The sequence below is a fragment of the Gopherus flavomarginatus genome, chromosome 9 (genome assembly GCF_025201925.1).
Source record: "Gopherus flavomarginatus isolate rGopFla2 chromosome 9, rGopFla2.mat.asm, whole genome shotgun sequence".
Taxonomy (NCBI): Eukaryota; Metazoa; Chordata; order Testudines; family Testudinidae; genus Gopherus; species Gopherus flavomarginatus.
Window position 1 is genome coordinate 53,566,667 of NC_066625.1, and position 23,119 is coordinate 53,589,785.

A 23,119-nucleotide genomic window follows, 5' to 3' on the forward strand; every position below is an offset into this window, starting at 1 on the left:
TGAAAGTGTGTTGCTGCCTCCGTGATGTCATTCCTGCCATGCGACTGTACTGATGACAAAACAATATTAACAGGGTTTCCCTGGGCTTTGGTTATTAAAATCCCAAGTCTCGCTAGTGAATGGTGCCGTTAAATAATCCGGATTGTTGGTTGTGTTGGGGGAGGTATATGTACATGGACTGTAGGTGTGTGTGTACACACAGAGGAGTGGCCGTTGTGTAGTTGCAGCACTGCTGTCTCCTAACTGGATTTAGAACCTGTGTGTCATAGGCTCTCTATTATTATAAGTCACCTTTAACTCCCGTGGCCTATGCTGTGGTGTGGGAGTTCCAGCCCTGCCATCACTGCAGGTCCAAATGGCCATGGTTCATGGGCCGGGGGAAATGGTGTTCTTGTGCCACATCTGGCCTGCCTGAGACAGGCCCACGTTGGCAACCTTGTGAGAAGGGCAGAATGCGAAGATATTGAAGCTGAGGCACAAGGTGTTTCATTCCCTTCCAATTGCTGTTGCTTTTACACTGAAGGGGCCGAGATGCGGCGGCGACGGGTGGCAGGATAAACCCCTAACAGCAAACGAATCACAGGGCACTAACTGTGAGATGTTGAGCTGCGGTGTGTCCCCATCTGGAAAAGGAAGCCAACTTGCCTCTCCTCATACACCAAACACTGGGGAGCCTACCTGCACCCTCAGCACAGCAATGGGCTGAACCAGAACCTGGCTCTGATCCCTAGACCTAGAACTCCAGCCTGAAAGGCTCCCTTGCTATTAGCCTCTCGGCCATCTTCCAGCCAGCCTTGATGCCCAGCCTCCCGTCCCTGGGGGTGCAGCAGAAGAACAGTCTGAGGCAGCAGAGCACATTCCAGTCCTTTATGGAAGACAGACACATTATCCACACAGAAAGCAGAATAGTGAGAGTGGGGATTCGCTCCCACCCCAGAAATCAGCTGCGGGGATAGCGATCGGTGCCCGATGCCAAGGGGTTTTCACAGCAAGCACAGGGCAGCACGGAGAGCTGGGGGAGAGGATCAAGGCCTGCTCCAGAGGGCATCAGGCCTTCACAAAAATCAAATCCATCTGTGACTATGCTGACAATCCTTAGCTGCCCACCACTGAACCCCACTTCCCTGGGAAACCCAAACACTGCCAGTGGGGCACCTGCCCCCTCCACCAACTCTTCCAGCTCTTTGGAAGGGCTGCAGCAGCACAGCGGTGAGCAGTAAGGGAGATCTGGCTTACAGTGCAAAAGGTCGGCCCATCCGGTGATCACTGCCTGATGACTCTGAAGGCAGGGCTGCTAGGGACGAGGGAACTGGAGGCAGAGAGCTACGAGGGCCTGCTCTGCTACCTGTTCCTCAGTGCAGCAGCTGAGCAGTGCAGCTGGTGTAGCTTGAGGTACTCTATCTAAGGCCTTCTCTCCCTCAGGAGGTTGAGCTTCCAGGGAAGGAGAAGCAGCTCTCTATCTCGGGGGGAACAGAAGAGGCCCAGCCTATGTAGAAGATCACCTAAAGCTCTGGGCTGGGGCCTGGCTGGGCTCTGCTCCTCTGGCACCAAGGCACTTCCTAACTTCAGGGTAAAGCTCGGCTCGGCTATGCAGGAGGCAGAGCTCTCTTGGGGGCCAGCCTCAGACTGTGGGATGAACCCAAGGACCATCACAATCCTCCCTACCTTGTGGTCTAGGTGCCAGGCGCACCCCTCTGACCGTCCCTTCCCCATATAAACACAGAGCAGGGGGTATGTTTCCCAACACTTCACTGCACAGTTCTCCCCCTGAGGAGAAGACGAGCGAAAGCAAGACCTATGTGTGGCAAAAGTGAGTCAAATCCCTTAATGCATGAGCGGCAGGTGCTCAGATGCTCGGGCAAGGAGGGCAGGGGAAGAACCTGTAGCATACATCAAACCATTTGCTGCTCACAGACCACACTGGTGGCTCCCAACTCCAGGAGGCCCAGGTGCGCAGGGCGAGGCATCGAGGACTGTTGGACTTAGTTGCCCAGCTAGTGCAAGAACAGCCCCTCCCCTGTAATGCCCCCAATCTGAATTCCAACCCAAGGGGTCAGGAGACCACCTTTCCCCGCTGCCAGGGGGAAACAGCCAGTTCCAAGAGAACATGCTATGTTCATTCATTTACCAGCCAGACTCTACGGCGAACAGCTCAGAGGACAAGGAGAGGGCACAGAGCAGATCATTCAAAGCCACATGTACCCAGCCATGCAGGATTCATAGATTCCAAGGCCAGAAGAGGCCCGTTGTGATCATCTAGTCTGACCTCAACGGACAGGGTGCTTCAGCTGCCACAGCTCTCCCCTGGGGGTTCCGGGCTCACTCTGAATTTAAAGGGAGAGCCCAGTCGTTGTGCCCGGAAGGGTCTCGGCGAGAGCAGCACTGCCCCCTTGGGAGTATATGAGGACTCCTGGCTTCCAGGCTGACTCCGGGGGCTCACTGGGGAGGAGCGGGCCTCGGGGGAGGATTTGCCAGATGCTGAGGTGGAGGCTGGGAGGGGCAGTGTGGAAGGGGGAGACAGCTTCCCAGTCACAGAATCAGCAGGGAGCTTGCTCAGCGGTGGCGCTGGCAGTTCTGACCCTGCCTGGGACCTGTGGGACTGGCTGCCACTGCTTTCAGAACTGAAGCAACGCAGCTCGTCTCCTGCCTCGGGCAGCACCACCTGCTTGGCTAGGTACAGAGCCGCTCTGCTGTGCGAGGGGCAGAGGGAGGAAGCATGGGGATCACCGCCAGTCAGAGGTCCAGAGCCATCGCTCCGCTGGCTCAGGCCCAACTCCAGCTCTTGCTGGCTGGAGAGCCTAGGAACCAGCAGGTCTGAGTCGCTCCTTTCCTGTCGCTGCTGCTGGAGGCTGCGGATGTCCTGGATTTGCTGCTGAAACCGCAGTTTCGCTGTTAAGAGAAGAAGAAGGAGATTGTTACTGGGCAGCTGATGATCAATTCCACTGCAAAGCTCTCAGTGGCAGTTCCTTTCAACAGCCTCAGCAAGGAGTGCTAGATCACTGGGACTAACTCCTGCTGCAATTCTGCTGAAGTCATGGGGTGGGGTTCTCGCAAGGATGGACTGTGTTCCCCCAACGGAAAACCATGAATGGTAAAGCAGAGACTCCCAATCACCTTTTCCAATCAAAGAGCCGGAAAGGGAATGGGGAACGCAATGGAATTATAAAGCAAACCAGTTACAGCTGCCAAAGGTAAGGTTGAAATTGCAGAGTATGTGTTAAGCTGCAGAACTCACTGTGGCAGGATGTTACCAAGGCAAAGGGCTGGGTAAATGCTGAAATCTAGTCTATAAAATAACAGCAGCTGGGGTCACGTACGTCATGGTAAATATATCAAAAGCTATTCATGTCCCAGCTCAAACATGCCTTCTCATCACAGCATGATATTGCATGTGTGTTGTGTACCCTGAAGGCTGCCCTGCTTTCCTCTGATGCGTCCAGAAACTAGACGCAGGATTCTAGACATGGAGGATTGTTGGATTGTTCAGAGACATGGTGATTCTCATTGTGATTCTCATGGTGATAGGCCTCAATCTAGAGAGAGACTGTCCCTCTTCATGGAGGCGTTGGGGCCCAGATCCTCAAAGATATTTAGGCTCCTAACTCTCATGGATTTCAATGGGAGTTAGGCCTTTAAACATCTTTGAGGATCTGGTCCTGAGCAACCTCAATTCCCATTAGAACCAGGTGGGATTGACAGCGCTCGGCATCTCCCAGGATCAGGCCCTAGACTGCAGAAAGGCCTTGAGCTTTCACTTTTTAAATGAGCAGCCTACCTTGGTCTCTGCTGGCCCCGCACCCCATTCCCGCTGCCCTGCAGTATAGCTGCAAGCAGCAGCCTGGTACCATTAAGAACAGCCTGTGCCATGGCAATGCCACCATCCTACCTTTCATCAGGTGTTCGTTCTTTTGCTGCAGTCCCTGGATCTCAGAGGCCATGGCGGAAATCTGGAAACAACACAGAGCAGCTTAGTTAGAAACCCTGCGGCGGGTACATTGCCTGGATGAACCCTTGCACATGCACATATTTTAATGGGAGGCCATGAAAATGGCAGATTCCTTAAGAGGCAGTCAGAAAATCCGATGCAGAGGGATAAAGGTGTGAAGTAGGATGCACAGAGCATGATGAGCTCTGGCAGCACATGAGCCTGGGGATCCTTCTATAATGGTGGATGGCAGAGGAGGAGTTTGCACTGATGCTCAAACTGATTCCCAGCCTCTGGCCAGCTTGATCAGGGCCGGCTTTAAGAAGTGCGGGGCCCAATTTGAACATTTTCGGTGGGGCCCTGGCAGGGATGACTAAAAAAAAAAAAAAACGTGTAAAAAAAAAAAAAAAGCCTTTTATTTCTTCCATGTATTATTTACTTTCCATAACTGTCTAAATAATACAATTATATATTATGTACATTGCATCATATATGCTGTTGATTACTTATTAATGACCACCATTTCACATGTGTGGGTCCCTGCCACTCCCTGCGGGTGTGCACATGTGTGGGTCCCAGCTGCTCCCTGCCCCCCTCATTGAAGCAGGTGTGCAGGGTTACTGCCCTGGGAACTGCAGGGCAGCAGTGGACATGAAGCCGGTTGGAGGCAGGGCAGGGGCTGACTAGAGGTAGGGTCTAGCTGCAGGCAGGGCAAGGGGTGCAGGGCTGGCTGGAGACAAAGGTGTGTGGGGTGGGCTGGCTTCAGGCAGGGCCGCAGGGGGATGCAGCAGGGGTTGAGAGGGCTGGAGACAGAGGAGTTCGGAACTAGCTGGCTTCAGGCAGGGGGTGCAGCAGGGATTGGCTGGAGACAGGGCAGGGGGTGCGGGGCTGGGTGTGGGCAGGGTGGGCAGGGTGTACAGGGCTGGTGCAGGCAGGGCTGCGTGTGGGGCTGGCTGGCTTTGGGCAGGGCCACAGAGGTGTGTGGCAGGGGTTGGCTGGAGACAGGGCAGGGGGTTTGGCAGGGGCTGGCTGTGGGCACGGGGTGCAGAGCTGGCTGCAGGTGGGGGGGCAGGGCTGGTGCGGGCAGGGCAGGGGGTGCAGCAGAGGCAGCTGGAGCCCTCACCCTTTAAATAGCCCCCAAGGCTCCCACAATCCCAGGGCTCTGGGGGTTATTCAAAGGGCCTGGGGCTCCCCTGCTTCTACCCCCCGAGACCTTTTAAATAGCCGCGGGAGCCCTGGAGAATACATAGGGGTGGAGGGGCTCCAGTGGCTATTTAAAGGACTGGGTGGCAGAGGCAGCTGGAGCCCTGGCCCTTTAAATAGCCCCCGGAGCCCCCGCTATCCCAGGGCTTTGGGGGCTATTTAAAGGGCCCAGAGCTCGAGCGGGGCTGCAGGGTAGGTCTTGCGCTCCGGCCGGGGCGGCTTGCCCCGCTCTGGCCGGGGCTCCAGCCGGGGTTGCAGCGCGGCTTGCCCCGCTCCGGCCAGGGCTCCAGCATGGGTCACGGGGCTTGCCCTGCTCAGGCCGGGGCTCCAGCTGGGAGAGCTGGGCTGTGGGGCAGCCCCGCTCCCGCCGGCGCTTTGGTCAGGGGAGCGGGGCCATGGAAGACCCCGGGGTAAGTAAAAAAAGTTTAAAAGGCGCTTAAGGCCCGGGGCCCTCTTAGGCGCGGGGCCCGATTCCGGGGAATCGGCTGAATCGGCCTAAAGCCGGCCCAGAGCTTGATCCTGCCTCTGCAGCTCCCCACTCAGTACCGAGCTTGCCCTTGAGCTGTGGGGCATTCCCTGGGGCAGGGCAGGCCCATACCATTTCCGTTTTCTCTTGCAGTTGCAGCCTGAGGCTCTGCGCTTCTTCGGTGCTGGCGGAGAAGCCCAGATCTCCTGGCACAGGCTGCTGCTTTTCCTTTAGCTCCTGTGGAGGTTTCCCGTGTGGCTTGATGGCTCCTCTTGCATTCTGCAGAAACCACATGAGAACAAAGACGATAGTGGGTTCATGGCAGATACCAGGAGTACCTGTTGGGTTCGTGGCTCGTACCTGACAGCCCTTCAGAGTCAACCGACTCCCATATTCACAGTTGCTGCCTGTGTCCCAATACCCACAAACCAGAACCAGCCTTACTGCAGTCACCTGGGTGTGAAGATGGGCTGCATGGAGCTGGACTAACGTGGGGCGGGGACGGGGCAGGCAGTTCTTACCACTTGAGGGTTCGTCACCCATTGCTCCACTGAGCACTCGTCCTTCTGGTCTCTTGACAGCTTCCTGTGCCCTGACTGCAGCTGCTGCCTCTGTCTGAACAAGCCCTTGAGCTGTTGGAGCAGCAGAGAGTGAATTTCAGGGGCTCTACCAGCCTTCACCTCATCAGCCTAAATCCCCAGGTGCAAGAGGCTCTGTACAGTAACTAGGAAGCCTGTTCTACTTTCCATCCATTCTGGGTCCTTGGGATACCCCCACACTTTCCCAAGCTGCTTGTAGCTACCCCTGCCTTCCTGTGCCTTGCTCCAGCTAGCTGGGACACTCCATCCATCCCGGTCATCTCAAATACCCATGCAACTTCAGTCAGGGCTTTTGGCTACCTCCCCTCCATGCCCACATGTTCACGCAGCCACATGCCAGAGCCCACGCTCACACAGCTGCTCTGACAGCAGAATCCTGCCTGTGATGGCTCCCTGTCCCTGGAGTCCACCTGCCCGCTTCAGAGAAGCATAAAAACTATGATGAGGCAGACAGCCTGAGACAAAGCTGAATGCATGGTTTGTTACCTGCTCAGTCACCAACTGATGCTGCTGTTCCAGGGTCTGGCTCTTTTCCTGGGGGCTCCTTGTGACTTGGCTGGCCGTGCACGGACTCAGCCCCTGAAAAGAAACAGACCCACGTGGGCAGGGTGGAGCCATGAATGGACTCGGATCTCTCGCTCTCTTCTATTTCAGTTCCATCTCCTTGCCCCAGTGGGCGGAGGAGGTAAAAAAGACACCTTGGAGACTGTCTGGGGAAGTGGAACTATCGATCTACAGTGCAGGGATTCTGAATGGACGTGTGGTCGGAGCTTATCCCATGTCTTCCTGGAAAGGGCAATTTCTCTAGATCTCCCAGAAGGTCTCAGAACTGTCCCATCACCATGGTGTTACTAACTTAGCTACTATTGTATCATGGTTCCGCTGAGAGGCCCCATGCGCAATCAGAGCTCCATTGTGCCTGGCACTGTACTAGAGCCAGTCCCTGCCCCAAAGATGTTACAGACCAACCAGACCAGCCAGCTACAGTGCAGAAGAAAAGGAGTAGCATTAGCTATGTTGTACCCTGAGGCCCAGAAAGGCCTTTAAGCTTGGAGTATCGCTACATCTGGATACCTCATGGGCTAAGCAGTAGGCAAGACTGACCCGGGCTGAGGCTGGGGAGTGGGTGTCCCAAAGAGGGTGCAGCTTTGCTAGGCGGCCAGCAGCAACCTGACTGAGCGACATTCTGATAAGGGGATGCGCCCTGCGGTGCTTTGTTACCACATTTAGGGCCACTCGAGTGATGCAGTCCATGGTGTTTGTATGTCTTGCTGTTGTATCTGGCTCTCTTAGGCACTGCCATGGCTCCCCGCACCACAGGAGCTGAGTGCCTCCTGAGTCTTCGTGTATTATCCTCACATACCTCTCGGGGAGCAGCATAGAGCTACCAACCCCATTATACAGATGGGTAGCAGAGGCTCAAAGGGCCAGATCCTCAAAGGTATTTAGGCACCTAACTCCCTTTGGAGGGCTGGACTAGAGAAATTAAGGGCTGGTTTTCAAAGGTATTTAGGCACCTAACAATGCCAATAGGTTTTTGAAAATCCCACTGGGCACCTAGCTGTATTGGGTACCTAGATACTTCCAGAAATCTGGTCCTAAGTGACTTGCCCACGGTCCCACAGGGAGACTGAGGCAGAGGGCAGAACTGTACCCGTCTCGCCCAAGCTGGTACTCTAACCACTACTCAGTCTCTCTGCTTCATTCTCTACTTTTCTCTCTGTTTCTGACCAACTCAGGGGGGTGTGGAGGCTAATTTGCAGCATTTGCTCCAGCCAGAGGGGAGAGAGGTCTCTAGCCCCTCATGGGAGACAGGGCAACAGTGGGTCTATTTCTCTTTGGCTGCCTTGTCTTTTAGCTTGATAAATGCGGTAGCAGAGTGGGCATCTGTGTTTGTAGCCCATGGGGAAACACAAAGGGAACTGGAGTTATGCAAGCAGGAACGGTGGAAGAAGGGCTGTTGGTTGATGTTTTAGGAGAGAAGCTGAATCAGAAGAAAGAACTTGTGTTCTGTGAGTGTAAGGGGACTGCTGGACCCTCACTGGAACTTAGTGGGGCTTTTTAGAAAGGGGAAGGGCTGATGAGAAATCAGGAGCCTGAGACTGACAATCCCCAGGGGCAATGGGGAGAAGCCAATGCTACAGGTCAGCCTGATTGACAAGGCAGGTAGGCCAATGAGGGAGTTAGGGGGTCCCATCCTCTGTGTGAGCTGGAGCTGCCTGGCCAGAGGGGCTGAGCTAAGGAGAGAGCAGGAGCCTGAGGGGCCAGAGGAGCAGCCCAGGTTGCTGGGTGCATAGCAGCAGCAGTGCCGAGGCAGAGTGGGGCTGGGGCTGGGGCTGGGGCTGGAGCAGTCCGGAGCTGGATGCGGTGAGCAGCTGTGGAGAGCGAGGGGGACCCTGGGCAGAGGGTCCAGTGCAGGGAGACACCCCCAGTCAAGAGGCCCTGCTGGCCAGACTTGGTGGGGGGGTGGGGTTGGTAACCCCGATGGGGGGTGGCGGGTGACACTTGGGGGAAGGGTCCTGCCAACTAGAGCCTGAAGGCGTGTGGCCACTGCCAGAGCAAGTGTCCGACCTGCAGCATCCCTGCAGTACAGCCAGGGCCTGGGCAGGGGCCTGGGACGTGTGAGGAATGAGCTGTGAACTGCCCTGACAGTCCAGCCAGGGCTGGTTGTGATGTCCCCGTGCCACAGTGCCGGGTAACAGGTTTTCCTTTAACCTTTCCCATTCTTTCCTTATTTTTTAAAAAATTGATTGCTCTTTAATACATTGTATTTGCTTTGAACTCTAGGCAATGATCAGTGGGTCAGGGGAGTGTCCAGTGCGGTAGAGCACCTCAGAGTGGGGACACCCAAGCCCCTGCCCTAAGTGACCATGACAAGGTGTATGCTGCGTGTGTCTATCCCTGCCTGCTCTCTGGTTTGGAAACAGTGGGTCTTATGGAGATGGGAGAAAAGAAGATACAGGCAGTAGAAAATAATATACTGAAGAGAATGGCAGGCAGGCGGTGGGTAGACAGTGTGCACATGGAAGGAATTAGGGGGAAGATGAATTTGGGCCTGTGAGTGATAGATAGGCTGGAGAGTGCGCGGCTGTGGTGGGCTGGACGTGTGATAGGAATGGGAACAGCAAAGAAAGCCTGGGAGGAAGAGGATGGCAAGAAAGGGCGTGGGAGAATCACGATATGATGGAAAGAAAAGGGCTGGAACTCCAAAACCTATGCCCCAATGCCATGGACCTGAAGGAGAACTGTGGGCCCTCCACCCCTGTGTAAACAGGAAAAGAAGTGAAGAAGCAAAGTGAAGTGAGCAATTAGCTTGTGAGCTCGTCAGGGCAGGGACTGTTTTCTAGTCTTTGTACAGTGCCTAGCACAATGGGACCTCACGACCATACTAAAATTACTAAAGAAGCAGCTGGGTGCCTGGACACAAAGTCATAGGCAAGGCTATGTCTGAGGTCTCCCTGGCCAGACGGTGCCACCGATGGGCACTGAAGTTGTTGAACATTCCCCTGACCACCCTACCTTGTTACAGTGAGACACACGGTGCAGGTTTGAGGGTCACAACTGGGACGGCACACAGAGCAGCTCTCCGCATCCCTGCGACATCGTCCAGCAACGTTGCATTCCCTGTGGGAGCTCTTTGGCGGCAGAACCAGGACAGAAACCGACCCAGAAATGGACTGGGATTCCTTCAGGGGATGTTAAAACCCCTGCATGAGCTGTGCTGTTCCACAGAGGGCCTCTGTTGTCACTCACCTTGAGGAGCCCCTGCAGCTCACACAGGTAGGTCAAGGCCTGGTCCTCCTGCAGCACAGCCCCTTTCTTTGTACAGCCTGGAGCCAAATCAAGCAGTGAAGGAGAGACAGGGGTGAGGAAAATGTTATAGCAGCAGCTGCAAACATTGAGTCCAGCACTCCCCGGGCAGCAAATGCCTTGTCCACCCCCGCAAAAAAGAGCCTTGCTGTTAAGCATCACGCTCAGGTCCAGGGTGGCAATAGAATTAACAGCCAGGAGGGGCTATCAGATCATCTGGTCTGACCTCCTGCATGTGCCAGGCCAGAGAACTTCACCCAGCTCCCCCTAGATTAAGCCCAAGACTTCAGTCAAAGTATCTGAGTCCTCTGGAAACTGAACTGTTGTGCCAAAGGGAGAGAACAGGAGCGACCAAGGCACCACCACTGCCCCTGCAGAGAGCAGCTGAGCAAGTCAAACCAGCAGAGGACATTAGGTGCAGGGTGACCATTCGGGAAGGGAGAAAGAATGGACCGGCAGATGACCGTCACCACACTTGTGTAAGAAGGAACTGAGAGTCTGGTTAGTGATTCTCCAGCACCTGCCATCAGGGATCTCCAAGTCCTCTGCAAAAGCTGATGAACTGAGCCTCCTAACCCCACAGGTGTCAGAGCAGCTTTCACTTACAGGGAGGAGCCCTTACTTTGAATCATCTTGTTCAGCTGCGCCAGAAAAGCATCGCACCGGGAGCACTTCCCTTGGGAGTGGCTGGCATGGCCCTGCCTGGGGCCCCAGTTCTGTACCTCTAGGGGGCCTGATGCCTGGTTGCGTCGCTGGGCGTCGTCTCTCAGGACCTCCACTTCTGCCAGCTAGTCAGGATGAAAAGGGGAGGTCAGACAGGAGCATTTAAAAGTGTGACCTCTGCATGGGTCAGTCACTGAGACAGCTACAGACTCGGTGGGACAGAGCTTCTGGCATAAGGGCGAGTGTAGCCTACTGGAACAGGAGAGCGATGCCCTCTGTCCGTAAGTACCGCAGAAGCAGCAGCCACACCAGCTTTCCTCCACCACCCTGCAAATGTGCCTCTGTCGTGACCTAGTTGGAGCCCCACAAGGAGGAGTGGAGAGTTCAGTCTCCGTGGCCCATTTGATCCTTGTCCTCTGTGCTAGCAGTGGGGGTGGGGTTTTAAATGCAGACACCTCCATCCCCTAGGAACCAGGCCAAAACCCCAATCTCCTTTCATGGGGACTGCCAACCCGCCACCAGCTTTAAGAGCCCAAGGAGAGGGGCTGGATTTCAACCGGTGGCTCCACAGCTCAGCCTCAGTCTCCTGAGCCATCCAGCCCCCCTGCGATAACATCCCACATCATCGTCGCTCTTCATCGGCGGTGATTCATTCCAGCCTACTAGATGTTGGGAAGGGATGGCGAGTGCAGAGAGATTCATACCCACCGTCAGTGCTAATTAGCTCTCTTGTGTCACACTACTAACCACTCCCCAGCCCATCCTGGTATCCTTCCCCTCCCCACCCCCAACCACTCCCCAGCCTGCCTGGGTATCCTTCCCCCCCAACCACTCCCCAGCCTGCTCCAGTATCCCTCCCGCCCTCCCCCGCAACCACTTCCCAGCCTGCTCGGGTATCCTTCCTCCCTCCCCCCCACCAACCACTCCCCAGCCTGCCCAGGTATCCTTCCCCCACCCCCAACCACTCCCCAGCCTGCTCAGGTATCCTTCCCCCCTCCCCTCCCCAACCACTCCCCAGCCTGCCCAGGTCTTCTTCCCCCCAACCACTCCCTAGCCTGCCTGGGTATCCTTCCCCCCAACCACTCCCCAGCCTGTCCTGGTATCCTCCCCACTCCCCAAACCACTCCCCAGCCTTCCCAGGTATCCTTCCCCCACCCCCCAACCACTCTCCAGCTTGCCCGGGTATCCTCCCCCCTTCCCAGCCCACCCTGGTAATCTTCCCCCACAACCGCTGCCCAGCCTGCCTGGGTATCCTCTCCCATCCGCAACCTGCCCCAGTATCCTCCCCCCTCCATGTAACAAGTAGTAGCAGCTGGAGAGTGTTGGGGCAGTTAGACAATTTGGATTAACTTGCCTAGGGCTGTCATGGAGATGGGGCAGACTAGAGGAGACATAGGCCTAGGACACATCTGTGCTGCTGCACAAAGGATAGGCTCCAGCACAAGAGGTTCTCTCCAGCCCCGTCCCAAGAGCTTCACACAATGGCCACAATGTTCCAGAGGATTGAGGTTCTGAACAGATTTCCCGAGTGTGCTGTTCAGAATCAGGGCCATGTGTTCTTGGGTGCACACTGGCTGCTGGATTCTTCTGGAAATCTGGCCCCACTTGTCGGGGCCAGGCACCCAAAAATCCAACCTGCCGCAGCGTTCTCTGGAAAGTCCTGGCCATAGTGTGAGGCTGTTGTGCGAATGGGGTAAGATGGAGCTGGAAAGGAAGATTTTGCCCTAGCTGTGTTACAATCACAGTGCGAATTTAGTGACACCCCTACACAAAATCATATGAGCCTTTCCTTGGAGTGCCTTTGCATGGAGGGGACACACAGCTTTCTCAGGCATTACCTTCAGCTCTAATGAAGAGGCTTGAATCTCCAATTTGTTTTTTTCCATCTCACTTGCTTGTTGAAGGTGCCTCAAGGCCTGTTCTCTGTGGACACAAGTCCCTCCTTTAGTGAAACTGCTGTTGGCTGGAAGAGCCTCCCCCCTCCCCCCCCACCCACTGTTGCACCATCTTTTATGCTGCAAAGTCTGTGACCATGGACCTGGGGGGGTCTGTCATGTCTTGAGAGGTTCCAGTCGCATGTAACTCACGCTGCTCTTGTCACAGCTCCACATGGTCCCATGTGGCTTCATGGCTCAAGAGCATTGAGCGGAGCCCCAAGCAGGGAGCTTGAGATCCTATAAGGGGGGGGGTGCTCCTCCCACTAGTAACCAACCTGCTCCCTGTTAAACAGAGGTGGGTAACATGAGCCCATGCACATGCAGGGCCAGACTATGGTGTAGGTAGCAAGGGAGGAAGAGGCTGCATGGGGGGCTGCACACCACGAGACTCTGTGCTTGAGGGGTCAGATTGTGCCCCAGAGATCAGTGCACAGAAGGACTCCCCATGCACAGGTCCTATGAGCAACGGGAGATCATCAGCCACTCCTGCAGCAGCATCCCTGCCCTGTCCCTCAACACAGGCAGGGCATGTGGAGAGGGGTGGGTAGACAGGGTGGAGCTGGTGCTCCCCTTGGAAACCTACAGGGATTATGCCGGTGAGTTAGTCCAGCCTGAGGCCCCCCACCCAGGCTAGAGGGGGTCTCCGGCAGAGAGAAGTGCTGGCAGTTCAGCTCTCCCAGGAACAGAGAAAGCTGAAATATCCTGGAGCTAATAGAGAGAGACAGGGGCCTTTAGCAGATCCCTAGGGAGCCTCCCCACACTAAGGGTGGAGAGAGGAGCCTGATGGAAAAGTCAGGATGACACTTTGTGAGGGGCATCTTGCAGGGAAAGCCCATCCCTGCCCCTCTCCCACAGCTTTCCCCACTGCACAACATGACCCAGGCCAGTGCAAGGATCTAGTGCCATGGCTGGTGCTATCCTCTCCCAAAGGGGCAGGGCCTAGTTTGCTCCTCCCCCTAGGGTGACCAGATAGCAAGTGTGAAAAATCGGATTGGGGGTGGGGGGTAATAGGTGCCTATGTAAGAAAAAGCTCCAAAGATCAGTACTGTCCCTATAAAATTGGGACATCTGGTCACCCTACTTCCCGCTCCCCCTGGCCCATCCCACTCCTAACATGGGGCCACCATCCAGCCCTCAGCCTGGCTCTTCTGGCTGAAAGGGGCCCTATCAATCTAGTTCCAAAGGGTCCCACCAGTTCCCATCTCTTCTGCTCTGGAAGATCTGGGGCCCAGCTCCACCCTAGTGCAGCAGTTAAGCACTGGCTCTCAGTTGCTCTCCTAGCACAGGGCTTCCATGTGGGGAGCCTACCAGAACCTGCCTGTGGCAGCCTTCACACCATGGTGGGCGGGCTTGCTTTATAACCAGGTTTTTAATAAACCACCCTCCTGGCACAGGATGGGCACTTGCGCCCCGATAGATGACTCCGCTGCAGCTACCTACGTTATCACTGTACTAGAGACAGCTCGGGATCCGGATGTGCTGACCCCAGCTGGTGAACGTCTTAGGGATGTGGCTCAGCTCCAGCTTTTGGCTTGTGGGTCTAAAGAGAACTTGCCTCCTGAGCCAGAAGTGCCTCACACGCCTGGTTCTTGGCATTCCCAGGGCTGACTCTGGAGCAGGCAATGCTGTCACACATTGCGGCATCTAGGTAGTTTCTGACACGTGCCCAAGAGAAACATTTCCCTTTAATAACTAGCGCGATCCCTCTCTCTGGTGGCCGGAGCGAGGTTCGACGCAGCAGAGACAATAGTTTGCTAGAGATGGGTTTGAACCAAAACTCTCGACCCAAACTGCCCCCCTCTTCCGGAATGCTGGACCTGGATCTCTCTGTACGTCACCATCCCTGGCATTGGGCCCCCTCTGCTGCCACTGCTATAAATGAGGTGACTGCAGCAGCCAGGCAGAGGCACAGAAATGCCCACCTGAGAAGCAATACACCGTTTCTTTCCCACGTGCATCTCCACTTTCCACATGGGGGCGGTGTGTCTCCTAGGGATGTCCCAAAGGCTAGTGGAGCAGAGCTTTGGTCTACCTGGAGCCACGTTAGCGGGGACAGATCTGGATTTGCACTCACCACCTCATTACATTGCAGGTCTTGGTGGAAGCCTGCCATGGCTGTTCCATTCACAGACAGGGCCAGGCACATTCCCACTGCAGCTCCACTGGAGTCACACCAGGGATGATTCTGGCCCATACCTTTTAAAGTTACACGGCAGGGGAGTTGTGCCATGCAGAGGAGATAGCACAGCTTCCCCTGGGTTTTTTTTAGCGGGGACGGCATATGGAGCACCCACAGCTCAGTACTGCCCTAGGACTGAATCCCTGCTAACTCCGTACCTCTCCGCCAGCTGGTGCTCCAGAGAGGCGACGAGTTGTTCCAGTCTCAGCTTCTCTGAGCTGCATTCAGTGTACTGGCAATAGACAGAGGATGCAGGTTAGCATTACTCAGTGAAGTCACCTACTTCATCATCAGCCGCACCTGCTGTCTACTAGCTCCTTACGCAAGGGCTATTTGAGTTACCCCAGATGAGGAGCTAGCCCAGACAAGCCCTGTGGTATCGCTGCTGGTGTTCCTTATTCACAGGCACTACAATGGCTGGTTCTGGGCTGTAGTCTTACCCCAGGGAGTCACCCCTACCTGACACCAGAGTAGGGCTCTTTGCTGGTGAATCTAATTTGCTAATGTCCAAGAAAAAGGGGTAGGCAGCTCAGACTGGGGTTGAGGTAGATCTCCACAAACAGCCAGGGACTAATCCAGCCACCTGCCAGGCATGTGCAGTGAACTCTGGGGAACCATTAAGGCAGCTGATCCAACCAACGGACACGTACAAGCACAGAAACACACACTACTTTGAGATGAGTCCATCTGAGGGGAGAGGCAGCCTGGTTCCATGGACAGGGAATTGTCCTGGGACTCAGGAGACCAGGCTGGTCAATGGAGTGACCATGTGCAAGCCACTTCCCTTCCCATTCCTTCCTTTGTCTGGCTTGTCTATTTTGACTGGATGCTCTTTAGATCAGAAGAAGTCTCTCACTCTGGCTGTGTCTACACTACATTTGGGAGGTGTAATTGCAGCCGGTGTACAGTCCTGATCAGTTAAGGACTAAGGCAGCCTGTGCCATCACTGCCAAGGCTACACTGCTATTTTTAGTGAGTGGCTCCATCCAAGCTAGTTCAGGCATGCTGCAATCACACCTCCTGATTGCAGTGTAGACATATCCTCTGTGTTTGTACAGTGCCTAGCACAACAGGGCCTTGATCTCAGCTGGGTCCCCTAAGTGCTCCTGGAATGCAAATAATAGTATAATAACCCAGCGTGTCTCTGCAGGACGTTCATACAAGTCTGGTACCTGGCTCCTGGACGATTCTAACTTCAGCCGTTGTTCTTCCAGTGCCGTATCACGGGTTTTCAGCATGTCCCAAACCTTCTGCAGCTCTTCTCGGACCAGCACTAACTCGGTGTCTACTTCCTCCAGGGAGGCCTGAAGCATGAGAGAGAAAAACTGGCATTGGACCCCTCTGCCAACAAGCTGTGGAGGAGGAGCAGACAGTCAGATGCCATTGGGGGGTATTCCATTTCCAAGCACATTTATGAAAGAGATTCCAGATATGACAGTGATAGGTACTTTAGAAATGGATGTAATATAAAACCAGATGCAGTCCCTGATCTCAACAGGTTGTTCCAGCCACAGTCACGCAGCAGATATTGCCGCACACCAGATCCTACACCAGCCCCGGCTGTGGGACGCAACCAACTTCAGGTGTTAGCTACAGATGTCCACAAAAGCCAGCGTGAGCCTATGGAGTATTGTCAATGGGTCACCTACGTTCTCAACAATACTCATTACATGCCAACTCCCAGGAGAAGTGATGCCAGTGGAAGGTGGGGGTAAGTATCTCACCCACAAGCTGTCCATGGGTCCTGACACAATGCCAGGCATGGATCAGTCATGGAATTCATGTCCAAGCAAAACCTTCGACCCTCATGGAACTCTCCCAAAATTTCCCAGGGCCGAGTCTGAGACCCGCCCAAATGTACTGGCCTTGATTGTACAATTAGATCTCCTGGGCTGGCATGCTGCCTCTTGGAAGGTCAGAGTCCAAAATGCTCAACCAAAATGGTGGCCTAAACGCTGGACTCTTGTGGGAAAGAAGCTGTGTGCCACATGGAATAACACTCAGACCCTTGAAATGCAGCGAATTCCTGACAGAGAGAAGTGGAATCAGCTCGTTCCAGGATTAAGCCCCCTCTCGAGCCTTCTGCATGTTTCCTGGCTTGTTTGGGAACCAGAGGGAGGCTCTACACTGGGTGTGATTATTATGGCCAGTGTCACCATATTCTTGGATTAACAGTGACTATATTCATCTAATAATATTTTCCATTATTTTAACACCTTCCATTCCCCAGGACCCTGTCATTCTTCCCCATTGGAGAGGAAGGGTCACCCAGGGGTTCGGACTTGAAAAAGCTGGGATCAATTCCTTATTCTAGCATAGACCTTCTGGTGTGACCCTGGGCACATCACTCAGCCTCTCTGCGCCCAGCTGTACGACGGGGTAACAGCACTGTCCTACCACACAGGGGCTGGGAAGAGCAATATATTGAAGATGACAAGGTGCTCAGAGGCCACAGTATTGAGGAGCAGATAAGAGCCTCAAGCAGAGCACCACATTTCTGCCAAACTCACAGAGCAAAAAAAGTGCTTGTTTATTTCAAACTAAGGAAAACAACAGACCAAGGACAAAATGCTCCAGGGCCAGATCCTCAGCCAGTGTAAATCTACACGATTCCGCAGGCTTTAACTCAAGCACATGCGTAAGTGCTTCATTCAGCTGGGGCATCAGGCCACTAGAACTGGCTGCTCTGAGAGCCCACAGGCCACACCTGCCAAGATGAGTTACTGAACACCACTGGCACAGCTGCAGTTGTACCTTGTACCAAGTCACTCTAAGTGTTAAGACGTCAAGGTAGATCCTCTCACCTTGATGTCTCCTGGCTGCTTTAGTTTCAGTTCTTCTAATTGTTAGCAGTAAAAGAAAGGAGATTTAGCTTCCCTGCCCATTCTCTTCCTAGGCGCCCTCCTCATGCTGTTCCCAGGTCTGCCTGCAGGGAATTTCTTCTCCTGGAAGGTGCGTGGTTCATTTTCACATGTCCTCATCTCTTGGCATCCCCTGCAGGGATGCACATATTCATCCCCACCATGCCCTGAGACTGGACCCCTCCTGGCACATCTCCACAGTGGGGGATCTCTGTATTTCCTTTGTGTAACTATCATATGCCCAGTGTCTCACTCCTAGTTTCCTGTCGTTGGGCTCTGCAGAAGCCCCTGAACCCCATAGTTAGGAGAAGTTCCTTAGCCGCATGGGAACAAACTGTGCTCTCCATTAGCCAGTATGAGCCCAGAGCAACTCCACTGTCTGTGAATTCACCCTGGCATAACAGTAGAATCTAGCCCAGAGACTCTTCCCTAGGAGGCACTCATCAGCAGGAAGGGACCAAAGAGAAGGTATCACACTCCATGATACCCATCCTGTCCTCTGCAGAGCACTCTGGGATTCCTAGCCTCCCCCTCCATCACCTCCTCTGTGTCTACACACAACAGCTGTAAAGTACACATCCAGCCCGCACCTCTCTCAGAGTCCAGATCAGTGCCTCCTTTTCCTGCCGGGATGCAGTCTCCCTCTGGAGCTTCTGCTTCAGTCTCTCCACCTCAGACAGGCCCCCTGAGGCCATCAAGCCCCGGGGGCTCTCCAGGGCCAACGGCTCTCCTTGAGGACTGGAAATCTGAGAACTGAGAAACAAAGCAGACACCATTCACCATCAGTGGACATGGTCCTCATTTCAGCAGAGTCCCTGCAAGGACCTTCATTCTGCTCTACAGCATTGTCTAGGGTGTCCTCCAACTCCCCCAGGGGCTGCGATCATCACTTTAAGAGCCCACACACAGATAAAAGTCTGATCCGTGTTCGCGTTCCTTCCAGCTTTCCCTTTTCCTGTTCCCCTTTTCAGGCTGCAGGATGGTCATCCCGCAAGGCTGGCCATGGGTAACATGCTGCCTGGAGAATGGGGTGGGTAAGACAGTCAGATGTGCTGCTGGATATGTGGCATAGTGAGTATGGGTATGTCAAGGCAGCATGTAGGATGGGACTGATGGACTCTCAAACCATGCTGTGGTGCTCACCTTCTTGGAGAGGACACAGGACAATCCATCTCTAAGCCAGATGTTGCTGTGGTATTGGAGGCTGTTGGGAACTTGATCTGCTGGAAAATACACACAGAGATGTCACCGAGGCAACAGCAGCTCAGACCTGTTGCTCCCTAGTGCACAGCTCACACCTTGTCCTCTGCAAAGAGGTGGCTGAATCTGGACTCCCACTGCAGCGGAAACACATCAACATCACCTCCCAGCCAGTGACCTCAAAGCCCCACTGTTCCCCAGTGGGGTTGGTCAGTATCATTAACCTCAGTTTACCAGAAAGGAAACTGAGGCACAAAAAGGTGCCGCGACTTGCCCACGGTCACAGAGCAAGTCAGTGAATGAGCAGGAACAGAACCCAGGTGTCCTGACTGTTGGGGTTGTGCTTTAGCCACAAGCCCTGGCTTCTTGGCTACTATTGTTAAGTATCTGTTAACACTTTAGATGTGTTCTTAGGGTACCTGCAGCTCACAGCTAGAGCTAGACTGGACAGGGACACTGCAGGGTCCAATTTCCATGGCATTTCTAAACCAGATGATCATGCCCAGGAAGTGGTTAAAGCCCTGATCTTGCATCAGGATCTGCTACCACAGGCCTACGCAGTAGGCAGAGGCAGGAAGGTCTGTGACTATGGAGTCTATTGCAGGATCGGGGCCTAAGCCAGACAGGGTCTGATATACTAGCACGTGTACCATTGCCCTCTACCAGGGAAGGATGAGTTGGCATGGCTGTAGCAGTCCTTTCTACCAGCTGAATGAACAGCGTTATCTCTTTAGCTCAACAGACAGAGGCTTCTGTAGTCAGAGCAGTAAGGGCTGAGTTTGAATCCTATTACCATCACCTGACTGGTAGCTAAGCAGAGAGTGTAGGCCAAAATTCAGTCAAAATTCAAAGCACAGATGTGCACACACTCTGCCCTGCTCCAGTACAAGCACTGAACAGAACAGGTGGAAAAGCAACAATGGTCATGGGATACTAAGGTTCCAGGCCAGTTCAGAGACACAGCTGGATCAGCCCCATGTGGGCTGGATGCTATAAGGGCTGAGGAGCACAATTAAAATGCAGGGTATTTAAACGTACAATGAAATTGCTATGGAGTCACCGTGCTGTCACTTGAGAATTACGGAGGTTGCAGCACCAAGCAATAGAAAATAGCTCAATAGGGATCATGGCCCAGATGTGGGTACAACACCCAGGCCTGCCCCGGAGAAACCTAGAATGGTACCGACTTCATGTGGTGGAGTAGCATTGTCCCAGTGCCGAGACTGCAGCAGCTGCACTTTGCCATTCAGAGCCTGACTGCGGCTCTTTTCCAGCTCCAGCTCCTGCTTACAGGCGTCCAGTTCAATCCGCAGGACGGAAGCGCCGTCCAGCTGCCAGAAGGGAAAGAAAGCATGATGGGTATAAACCTTCCCGATGCCCACCCTCCCTGAAAGCCATGCTTGGTGGGACACCAGTGCATGCGGATCACAGCAGCATGGCTGGCCCCTGGCTAACGGGCAATTGTTACAACACACCCGGCAGATCTCAAGGCTGGAAAAGAATAGATGGGGGATCAGAGCCAAGGGAGGAACTACCCCTTTTGTATCCACCGCATTCCCCACTGCCAATGTGCTCTGAGGGCTGGGGAGCAGAATTATGATACAGATGTTTACACATACAATTCAGTCACTGATTATTTAGGTCATAAGCTTTTTGAGGGGTAGGACCATCTCTTGGTTCTGTGTTTGTACAGTGCCTACCCCAATGAGGTCCTGGGCCATGACTGGGGCTCCTCGGCACCCCAACTTAATAATAAATGGAAACACTTTGCTGTAGGTTAGGGACTGGCAGACTGTAGAGAAATCCACCCCAAGGCGGAATCTCACTCAAAATACCTTTGGAAAAGGAAAGTCAAAGTAGAGGAGGGAGGAGCTAAGATGGAGGCCAAGGGGGTTACATGCCATAGCAAAAGCACCACCTCCATCTGCTCTTAAGACATGACAGTGGGACCCCTAAAGGGCAGGTGTTGCAGAGCATACAGGAGCCTGAGTATCCACAAGGATGCCATTCCTGGAGGGGAGGACCTAGTGCACTAAAGGGTCACCTGAAAGTCTCCATCATGCCAGTGTATCATGAGAGCCAGCACTAAGAGAGGGTGCTCCAGATGGACTGAGGGTAGAAATGACACGTGAATGCATGGCCTAATTGTAATGTATCCCTGTAATGGAGCCGGATCCCAGCAGGAGATATTTCCCTGGGCTTCTAGGGAGCAGAAAAGATTTACACCAGGCTCCCAAGACTGTAACTGAAACCATCATGCATCCCTTCCACAAATCGGGCATATGGAGATAGGAACAAAGCCACTCCTACCTTCAGCTTCCTGATCTCGGACTTCATCTCAGCTTTTTCATTCTCCAGCCTCTTTATCCTGTCGCTAACAAGAAACAAATGCAGGGAACCCAATTATATTTCAGAGGACCAGAGATTTCCACAGTGGGGCTTGGCCCCCTGGAAGCCAATCTGAGAAAGGGACGGATGAAGCCAAGAAGTAAACCAATAAATCTCCAGTGTCTTAAACAGGATCTCAGCCCCAGTCTTTTTGGTTTGGCAATGGTAACCCAATGGAATTTTGCTGCTGAATTCAGTGGTTCAGGACAGCCAGCATTTCACATGTTAGGGCTGGAGGTAGATTGCTACTTGTGTGCCAATTAATAAGGGCTGTCCTAAACCATGGCCCAGGAGCCTAAACAGAAAGTCTGGTCAACTCTGTGAGCACCAGGATCCAAAGTCAGCAACTCTGTGATCAGCAGGAATAAATTAGGTTTCCAGGAGCCTGGAGAAGAGACAGATGCCTGCATTGGCTAGACAGCCCACCACCCTACACTTCTGGCCTAGTGGGTAGCATTGAGGGACCCAAGATCTCTCACTGTTAGAGTCTTCCTATGGTTTTATACAACAGGGAAGTTCTGGCTTGTAACTGCCTCCAACAGGATGATGGATGAACCATTCAATTAACAAGAACAGCTGTTCCCTACTATCTTCCAAGCAAGAAATCTCCCTCTCGTCACCTGCCAGTGACTTCCCAGCCAGGCAATCTAGTAGTTCTGTAGCATGACAGGAGACGCAAGAACTCACTGGGTTTCCTGGATCTCTTTGTAAAGGGCCTCTTGTTCTGAAGTCCTCTCTGAGCCTGATCCCAGTACAGACTGGAAGGAACAAATATAAGACGTTTTTCGAGTAACCTGAGTTGTTGGCTTCCCTTATTCCCAATTTGGCACCTTCCCCACCTTAACGAACCCACCTACCCCACAGCAACTGCCTTCCTTTTGTGCGTTTGGGGGGTGGGTGGCACATGGAGAGCTAGGATCTATCACAGTGTGTCCATAATGTCCTTTGCTTGGTTCCATCTTTGTTATCAACCAATCATTCACTTCCCCAGAACCCACCTGCCCCCAGGCTTGGAACTGGCCAGAACAGCAACCTGTATTTAACCAAAGACCTCTTTCATCTCCTACAATGGTGCTGAGGCTGAACCCTGGCTTGTGGAGCTGCCCTGAACAGCCATTGACCTGTTTTGCTATGACTGAGTCAGATGTTAAAGAGGGAGTGTGAAACGGGAAGTGCCAGGGCTTCAGCCAGAACTCTGCTCCTCATTCCAGCCTGTTCTGATTAATGGCTGTGACTTATATCCCTGGATCAAGCGGTGAGATATGACACTGTGTGCAGCGTACATCAGGGAGATGAAAATAAAAAGGAGGCAGGGGTTGGCTGGTGTCTCTGCAGCACTGTGGGCACCCAGATGTACCATTGGACACTGTGTTCAGGACGGGGGAGATGAGAGGGAGAGAGAGGAGCAGAACAACTGGCTATTAGGTGAGAGTCTCCGGGCTGGGCTATGCAGAGGGTCAGACTGGATGATCAGAATGATCCCTTCTGGCCTTCGAACCAATGCATCTAGGAGTTCTCCCCGGAGGAGGGAAAGGGCACATACATCTCTCTGTTGCTTACTGTGTTTGTAGTCAGCTCTTGCTGTAGCTGTAGCAGCTGGGTGGCCTGTTGCTGCTCCCTCAGCTGTCTCATTAAGTCTCTGTTTTCTTCCTTCAGGCTAGGGGATAAAAGGGAGTGTAAATTTACACTGGGGTGAGATTTTCAAAACGCCTGATGGGACTCAGGAGCACAAATCCCATTGACTTTGCCTGGGATGTATGCTCCTAAGTCACTTAGGGGCTTTGGAAAGTCCCACCAAGAGCACCATGGCTCCCCTCTCAGAGCCCTGACTCAGCCTGGATTCAGTGGCTTGCAGGGGCCCAAATCTCCATTGTCCTGAGCCTTGGGG

The 23,119-nt window shown here is 53.8% G+C and overlaps 2 protein-coding genes across 5 annotated transcripts in view; both read right to left on the reverse strand.

Annotated features, from left to right (window-relative positions):
- Window positions 1–871: 871 nt before the first annotated feature.
- Window positions 872–22,884, reverse strand: LOC127057756 (trichohyalin-like). 4 transcript variants are annotated; one of them, XM_050966789.1, is made up of 17 exons: window positions 22,792–22,884; window positions 21,919–21,989; window positions 21,154–21,217; window positions 20,031–20,174; window positions 18,787–18,863; window positions 18,234–18,396; window positions 17,587–17,628; window positions 15,955–16,134; window positions 14,941–15,014; window positions 12,505–12,589; window positions 10,626–10,791; window positions 9,947–10,023; window positions 6,680–6,772; window positions 6,116–6,226; window positions 5,727–5,873; window positions 3,887–3,947; window positions 872–2,889 (listed from the first exon to the last, which is right to left on the reverse strand). In XM_050966789.1, exons 1-17 carry the CDS (start codon window positions 22,861–22,863, stop codon window positions 2,285–2,287), a joined length of 2,232 nt encoding a protein of 743 aa, XP_050822746.1. In that variant the 5' UTR covers window positions 22,864–22,884; the 3' UTR covers window positions 872–2,284. The 4 variants fall into 4 exon arrangements, with proteins under 4 accessions (XP_050822746.1, XP_050822747.1, XP_050822745.1 ...); XM_050966790.1 differs by having other exon boundaries at window positions 15,955–16,086; window positions 18,787–18,866; XM_050966788.1 differs by having other exon boundaries at window positions 18,787–18,866.
- Window positions 22,885–23,061: 177 nt separating this feature from the next.
- The window catches only part of LOC127058562 (uncharacterized), a 6,738-nt gene continuing 6,680 nt past the window's right edge, over window positions 23,062–23,119 (reverse strand). Inside the window, exon 7 of the mRNA XM_050968707.1 lies at window positions 23,062–23,112. Coding sequence (XP_050824664.1) covers window positions 23,062–23,112 — 51 coding nt within the window. The remainder of the gene's footprint in view (window positions 23,113–23,119) is intronic.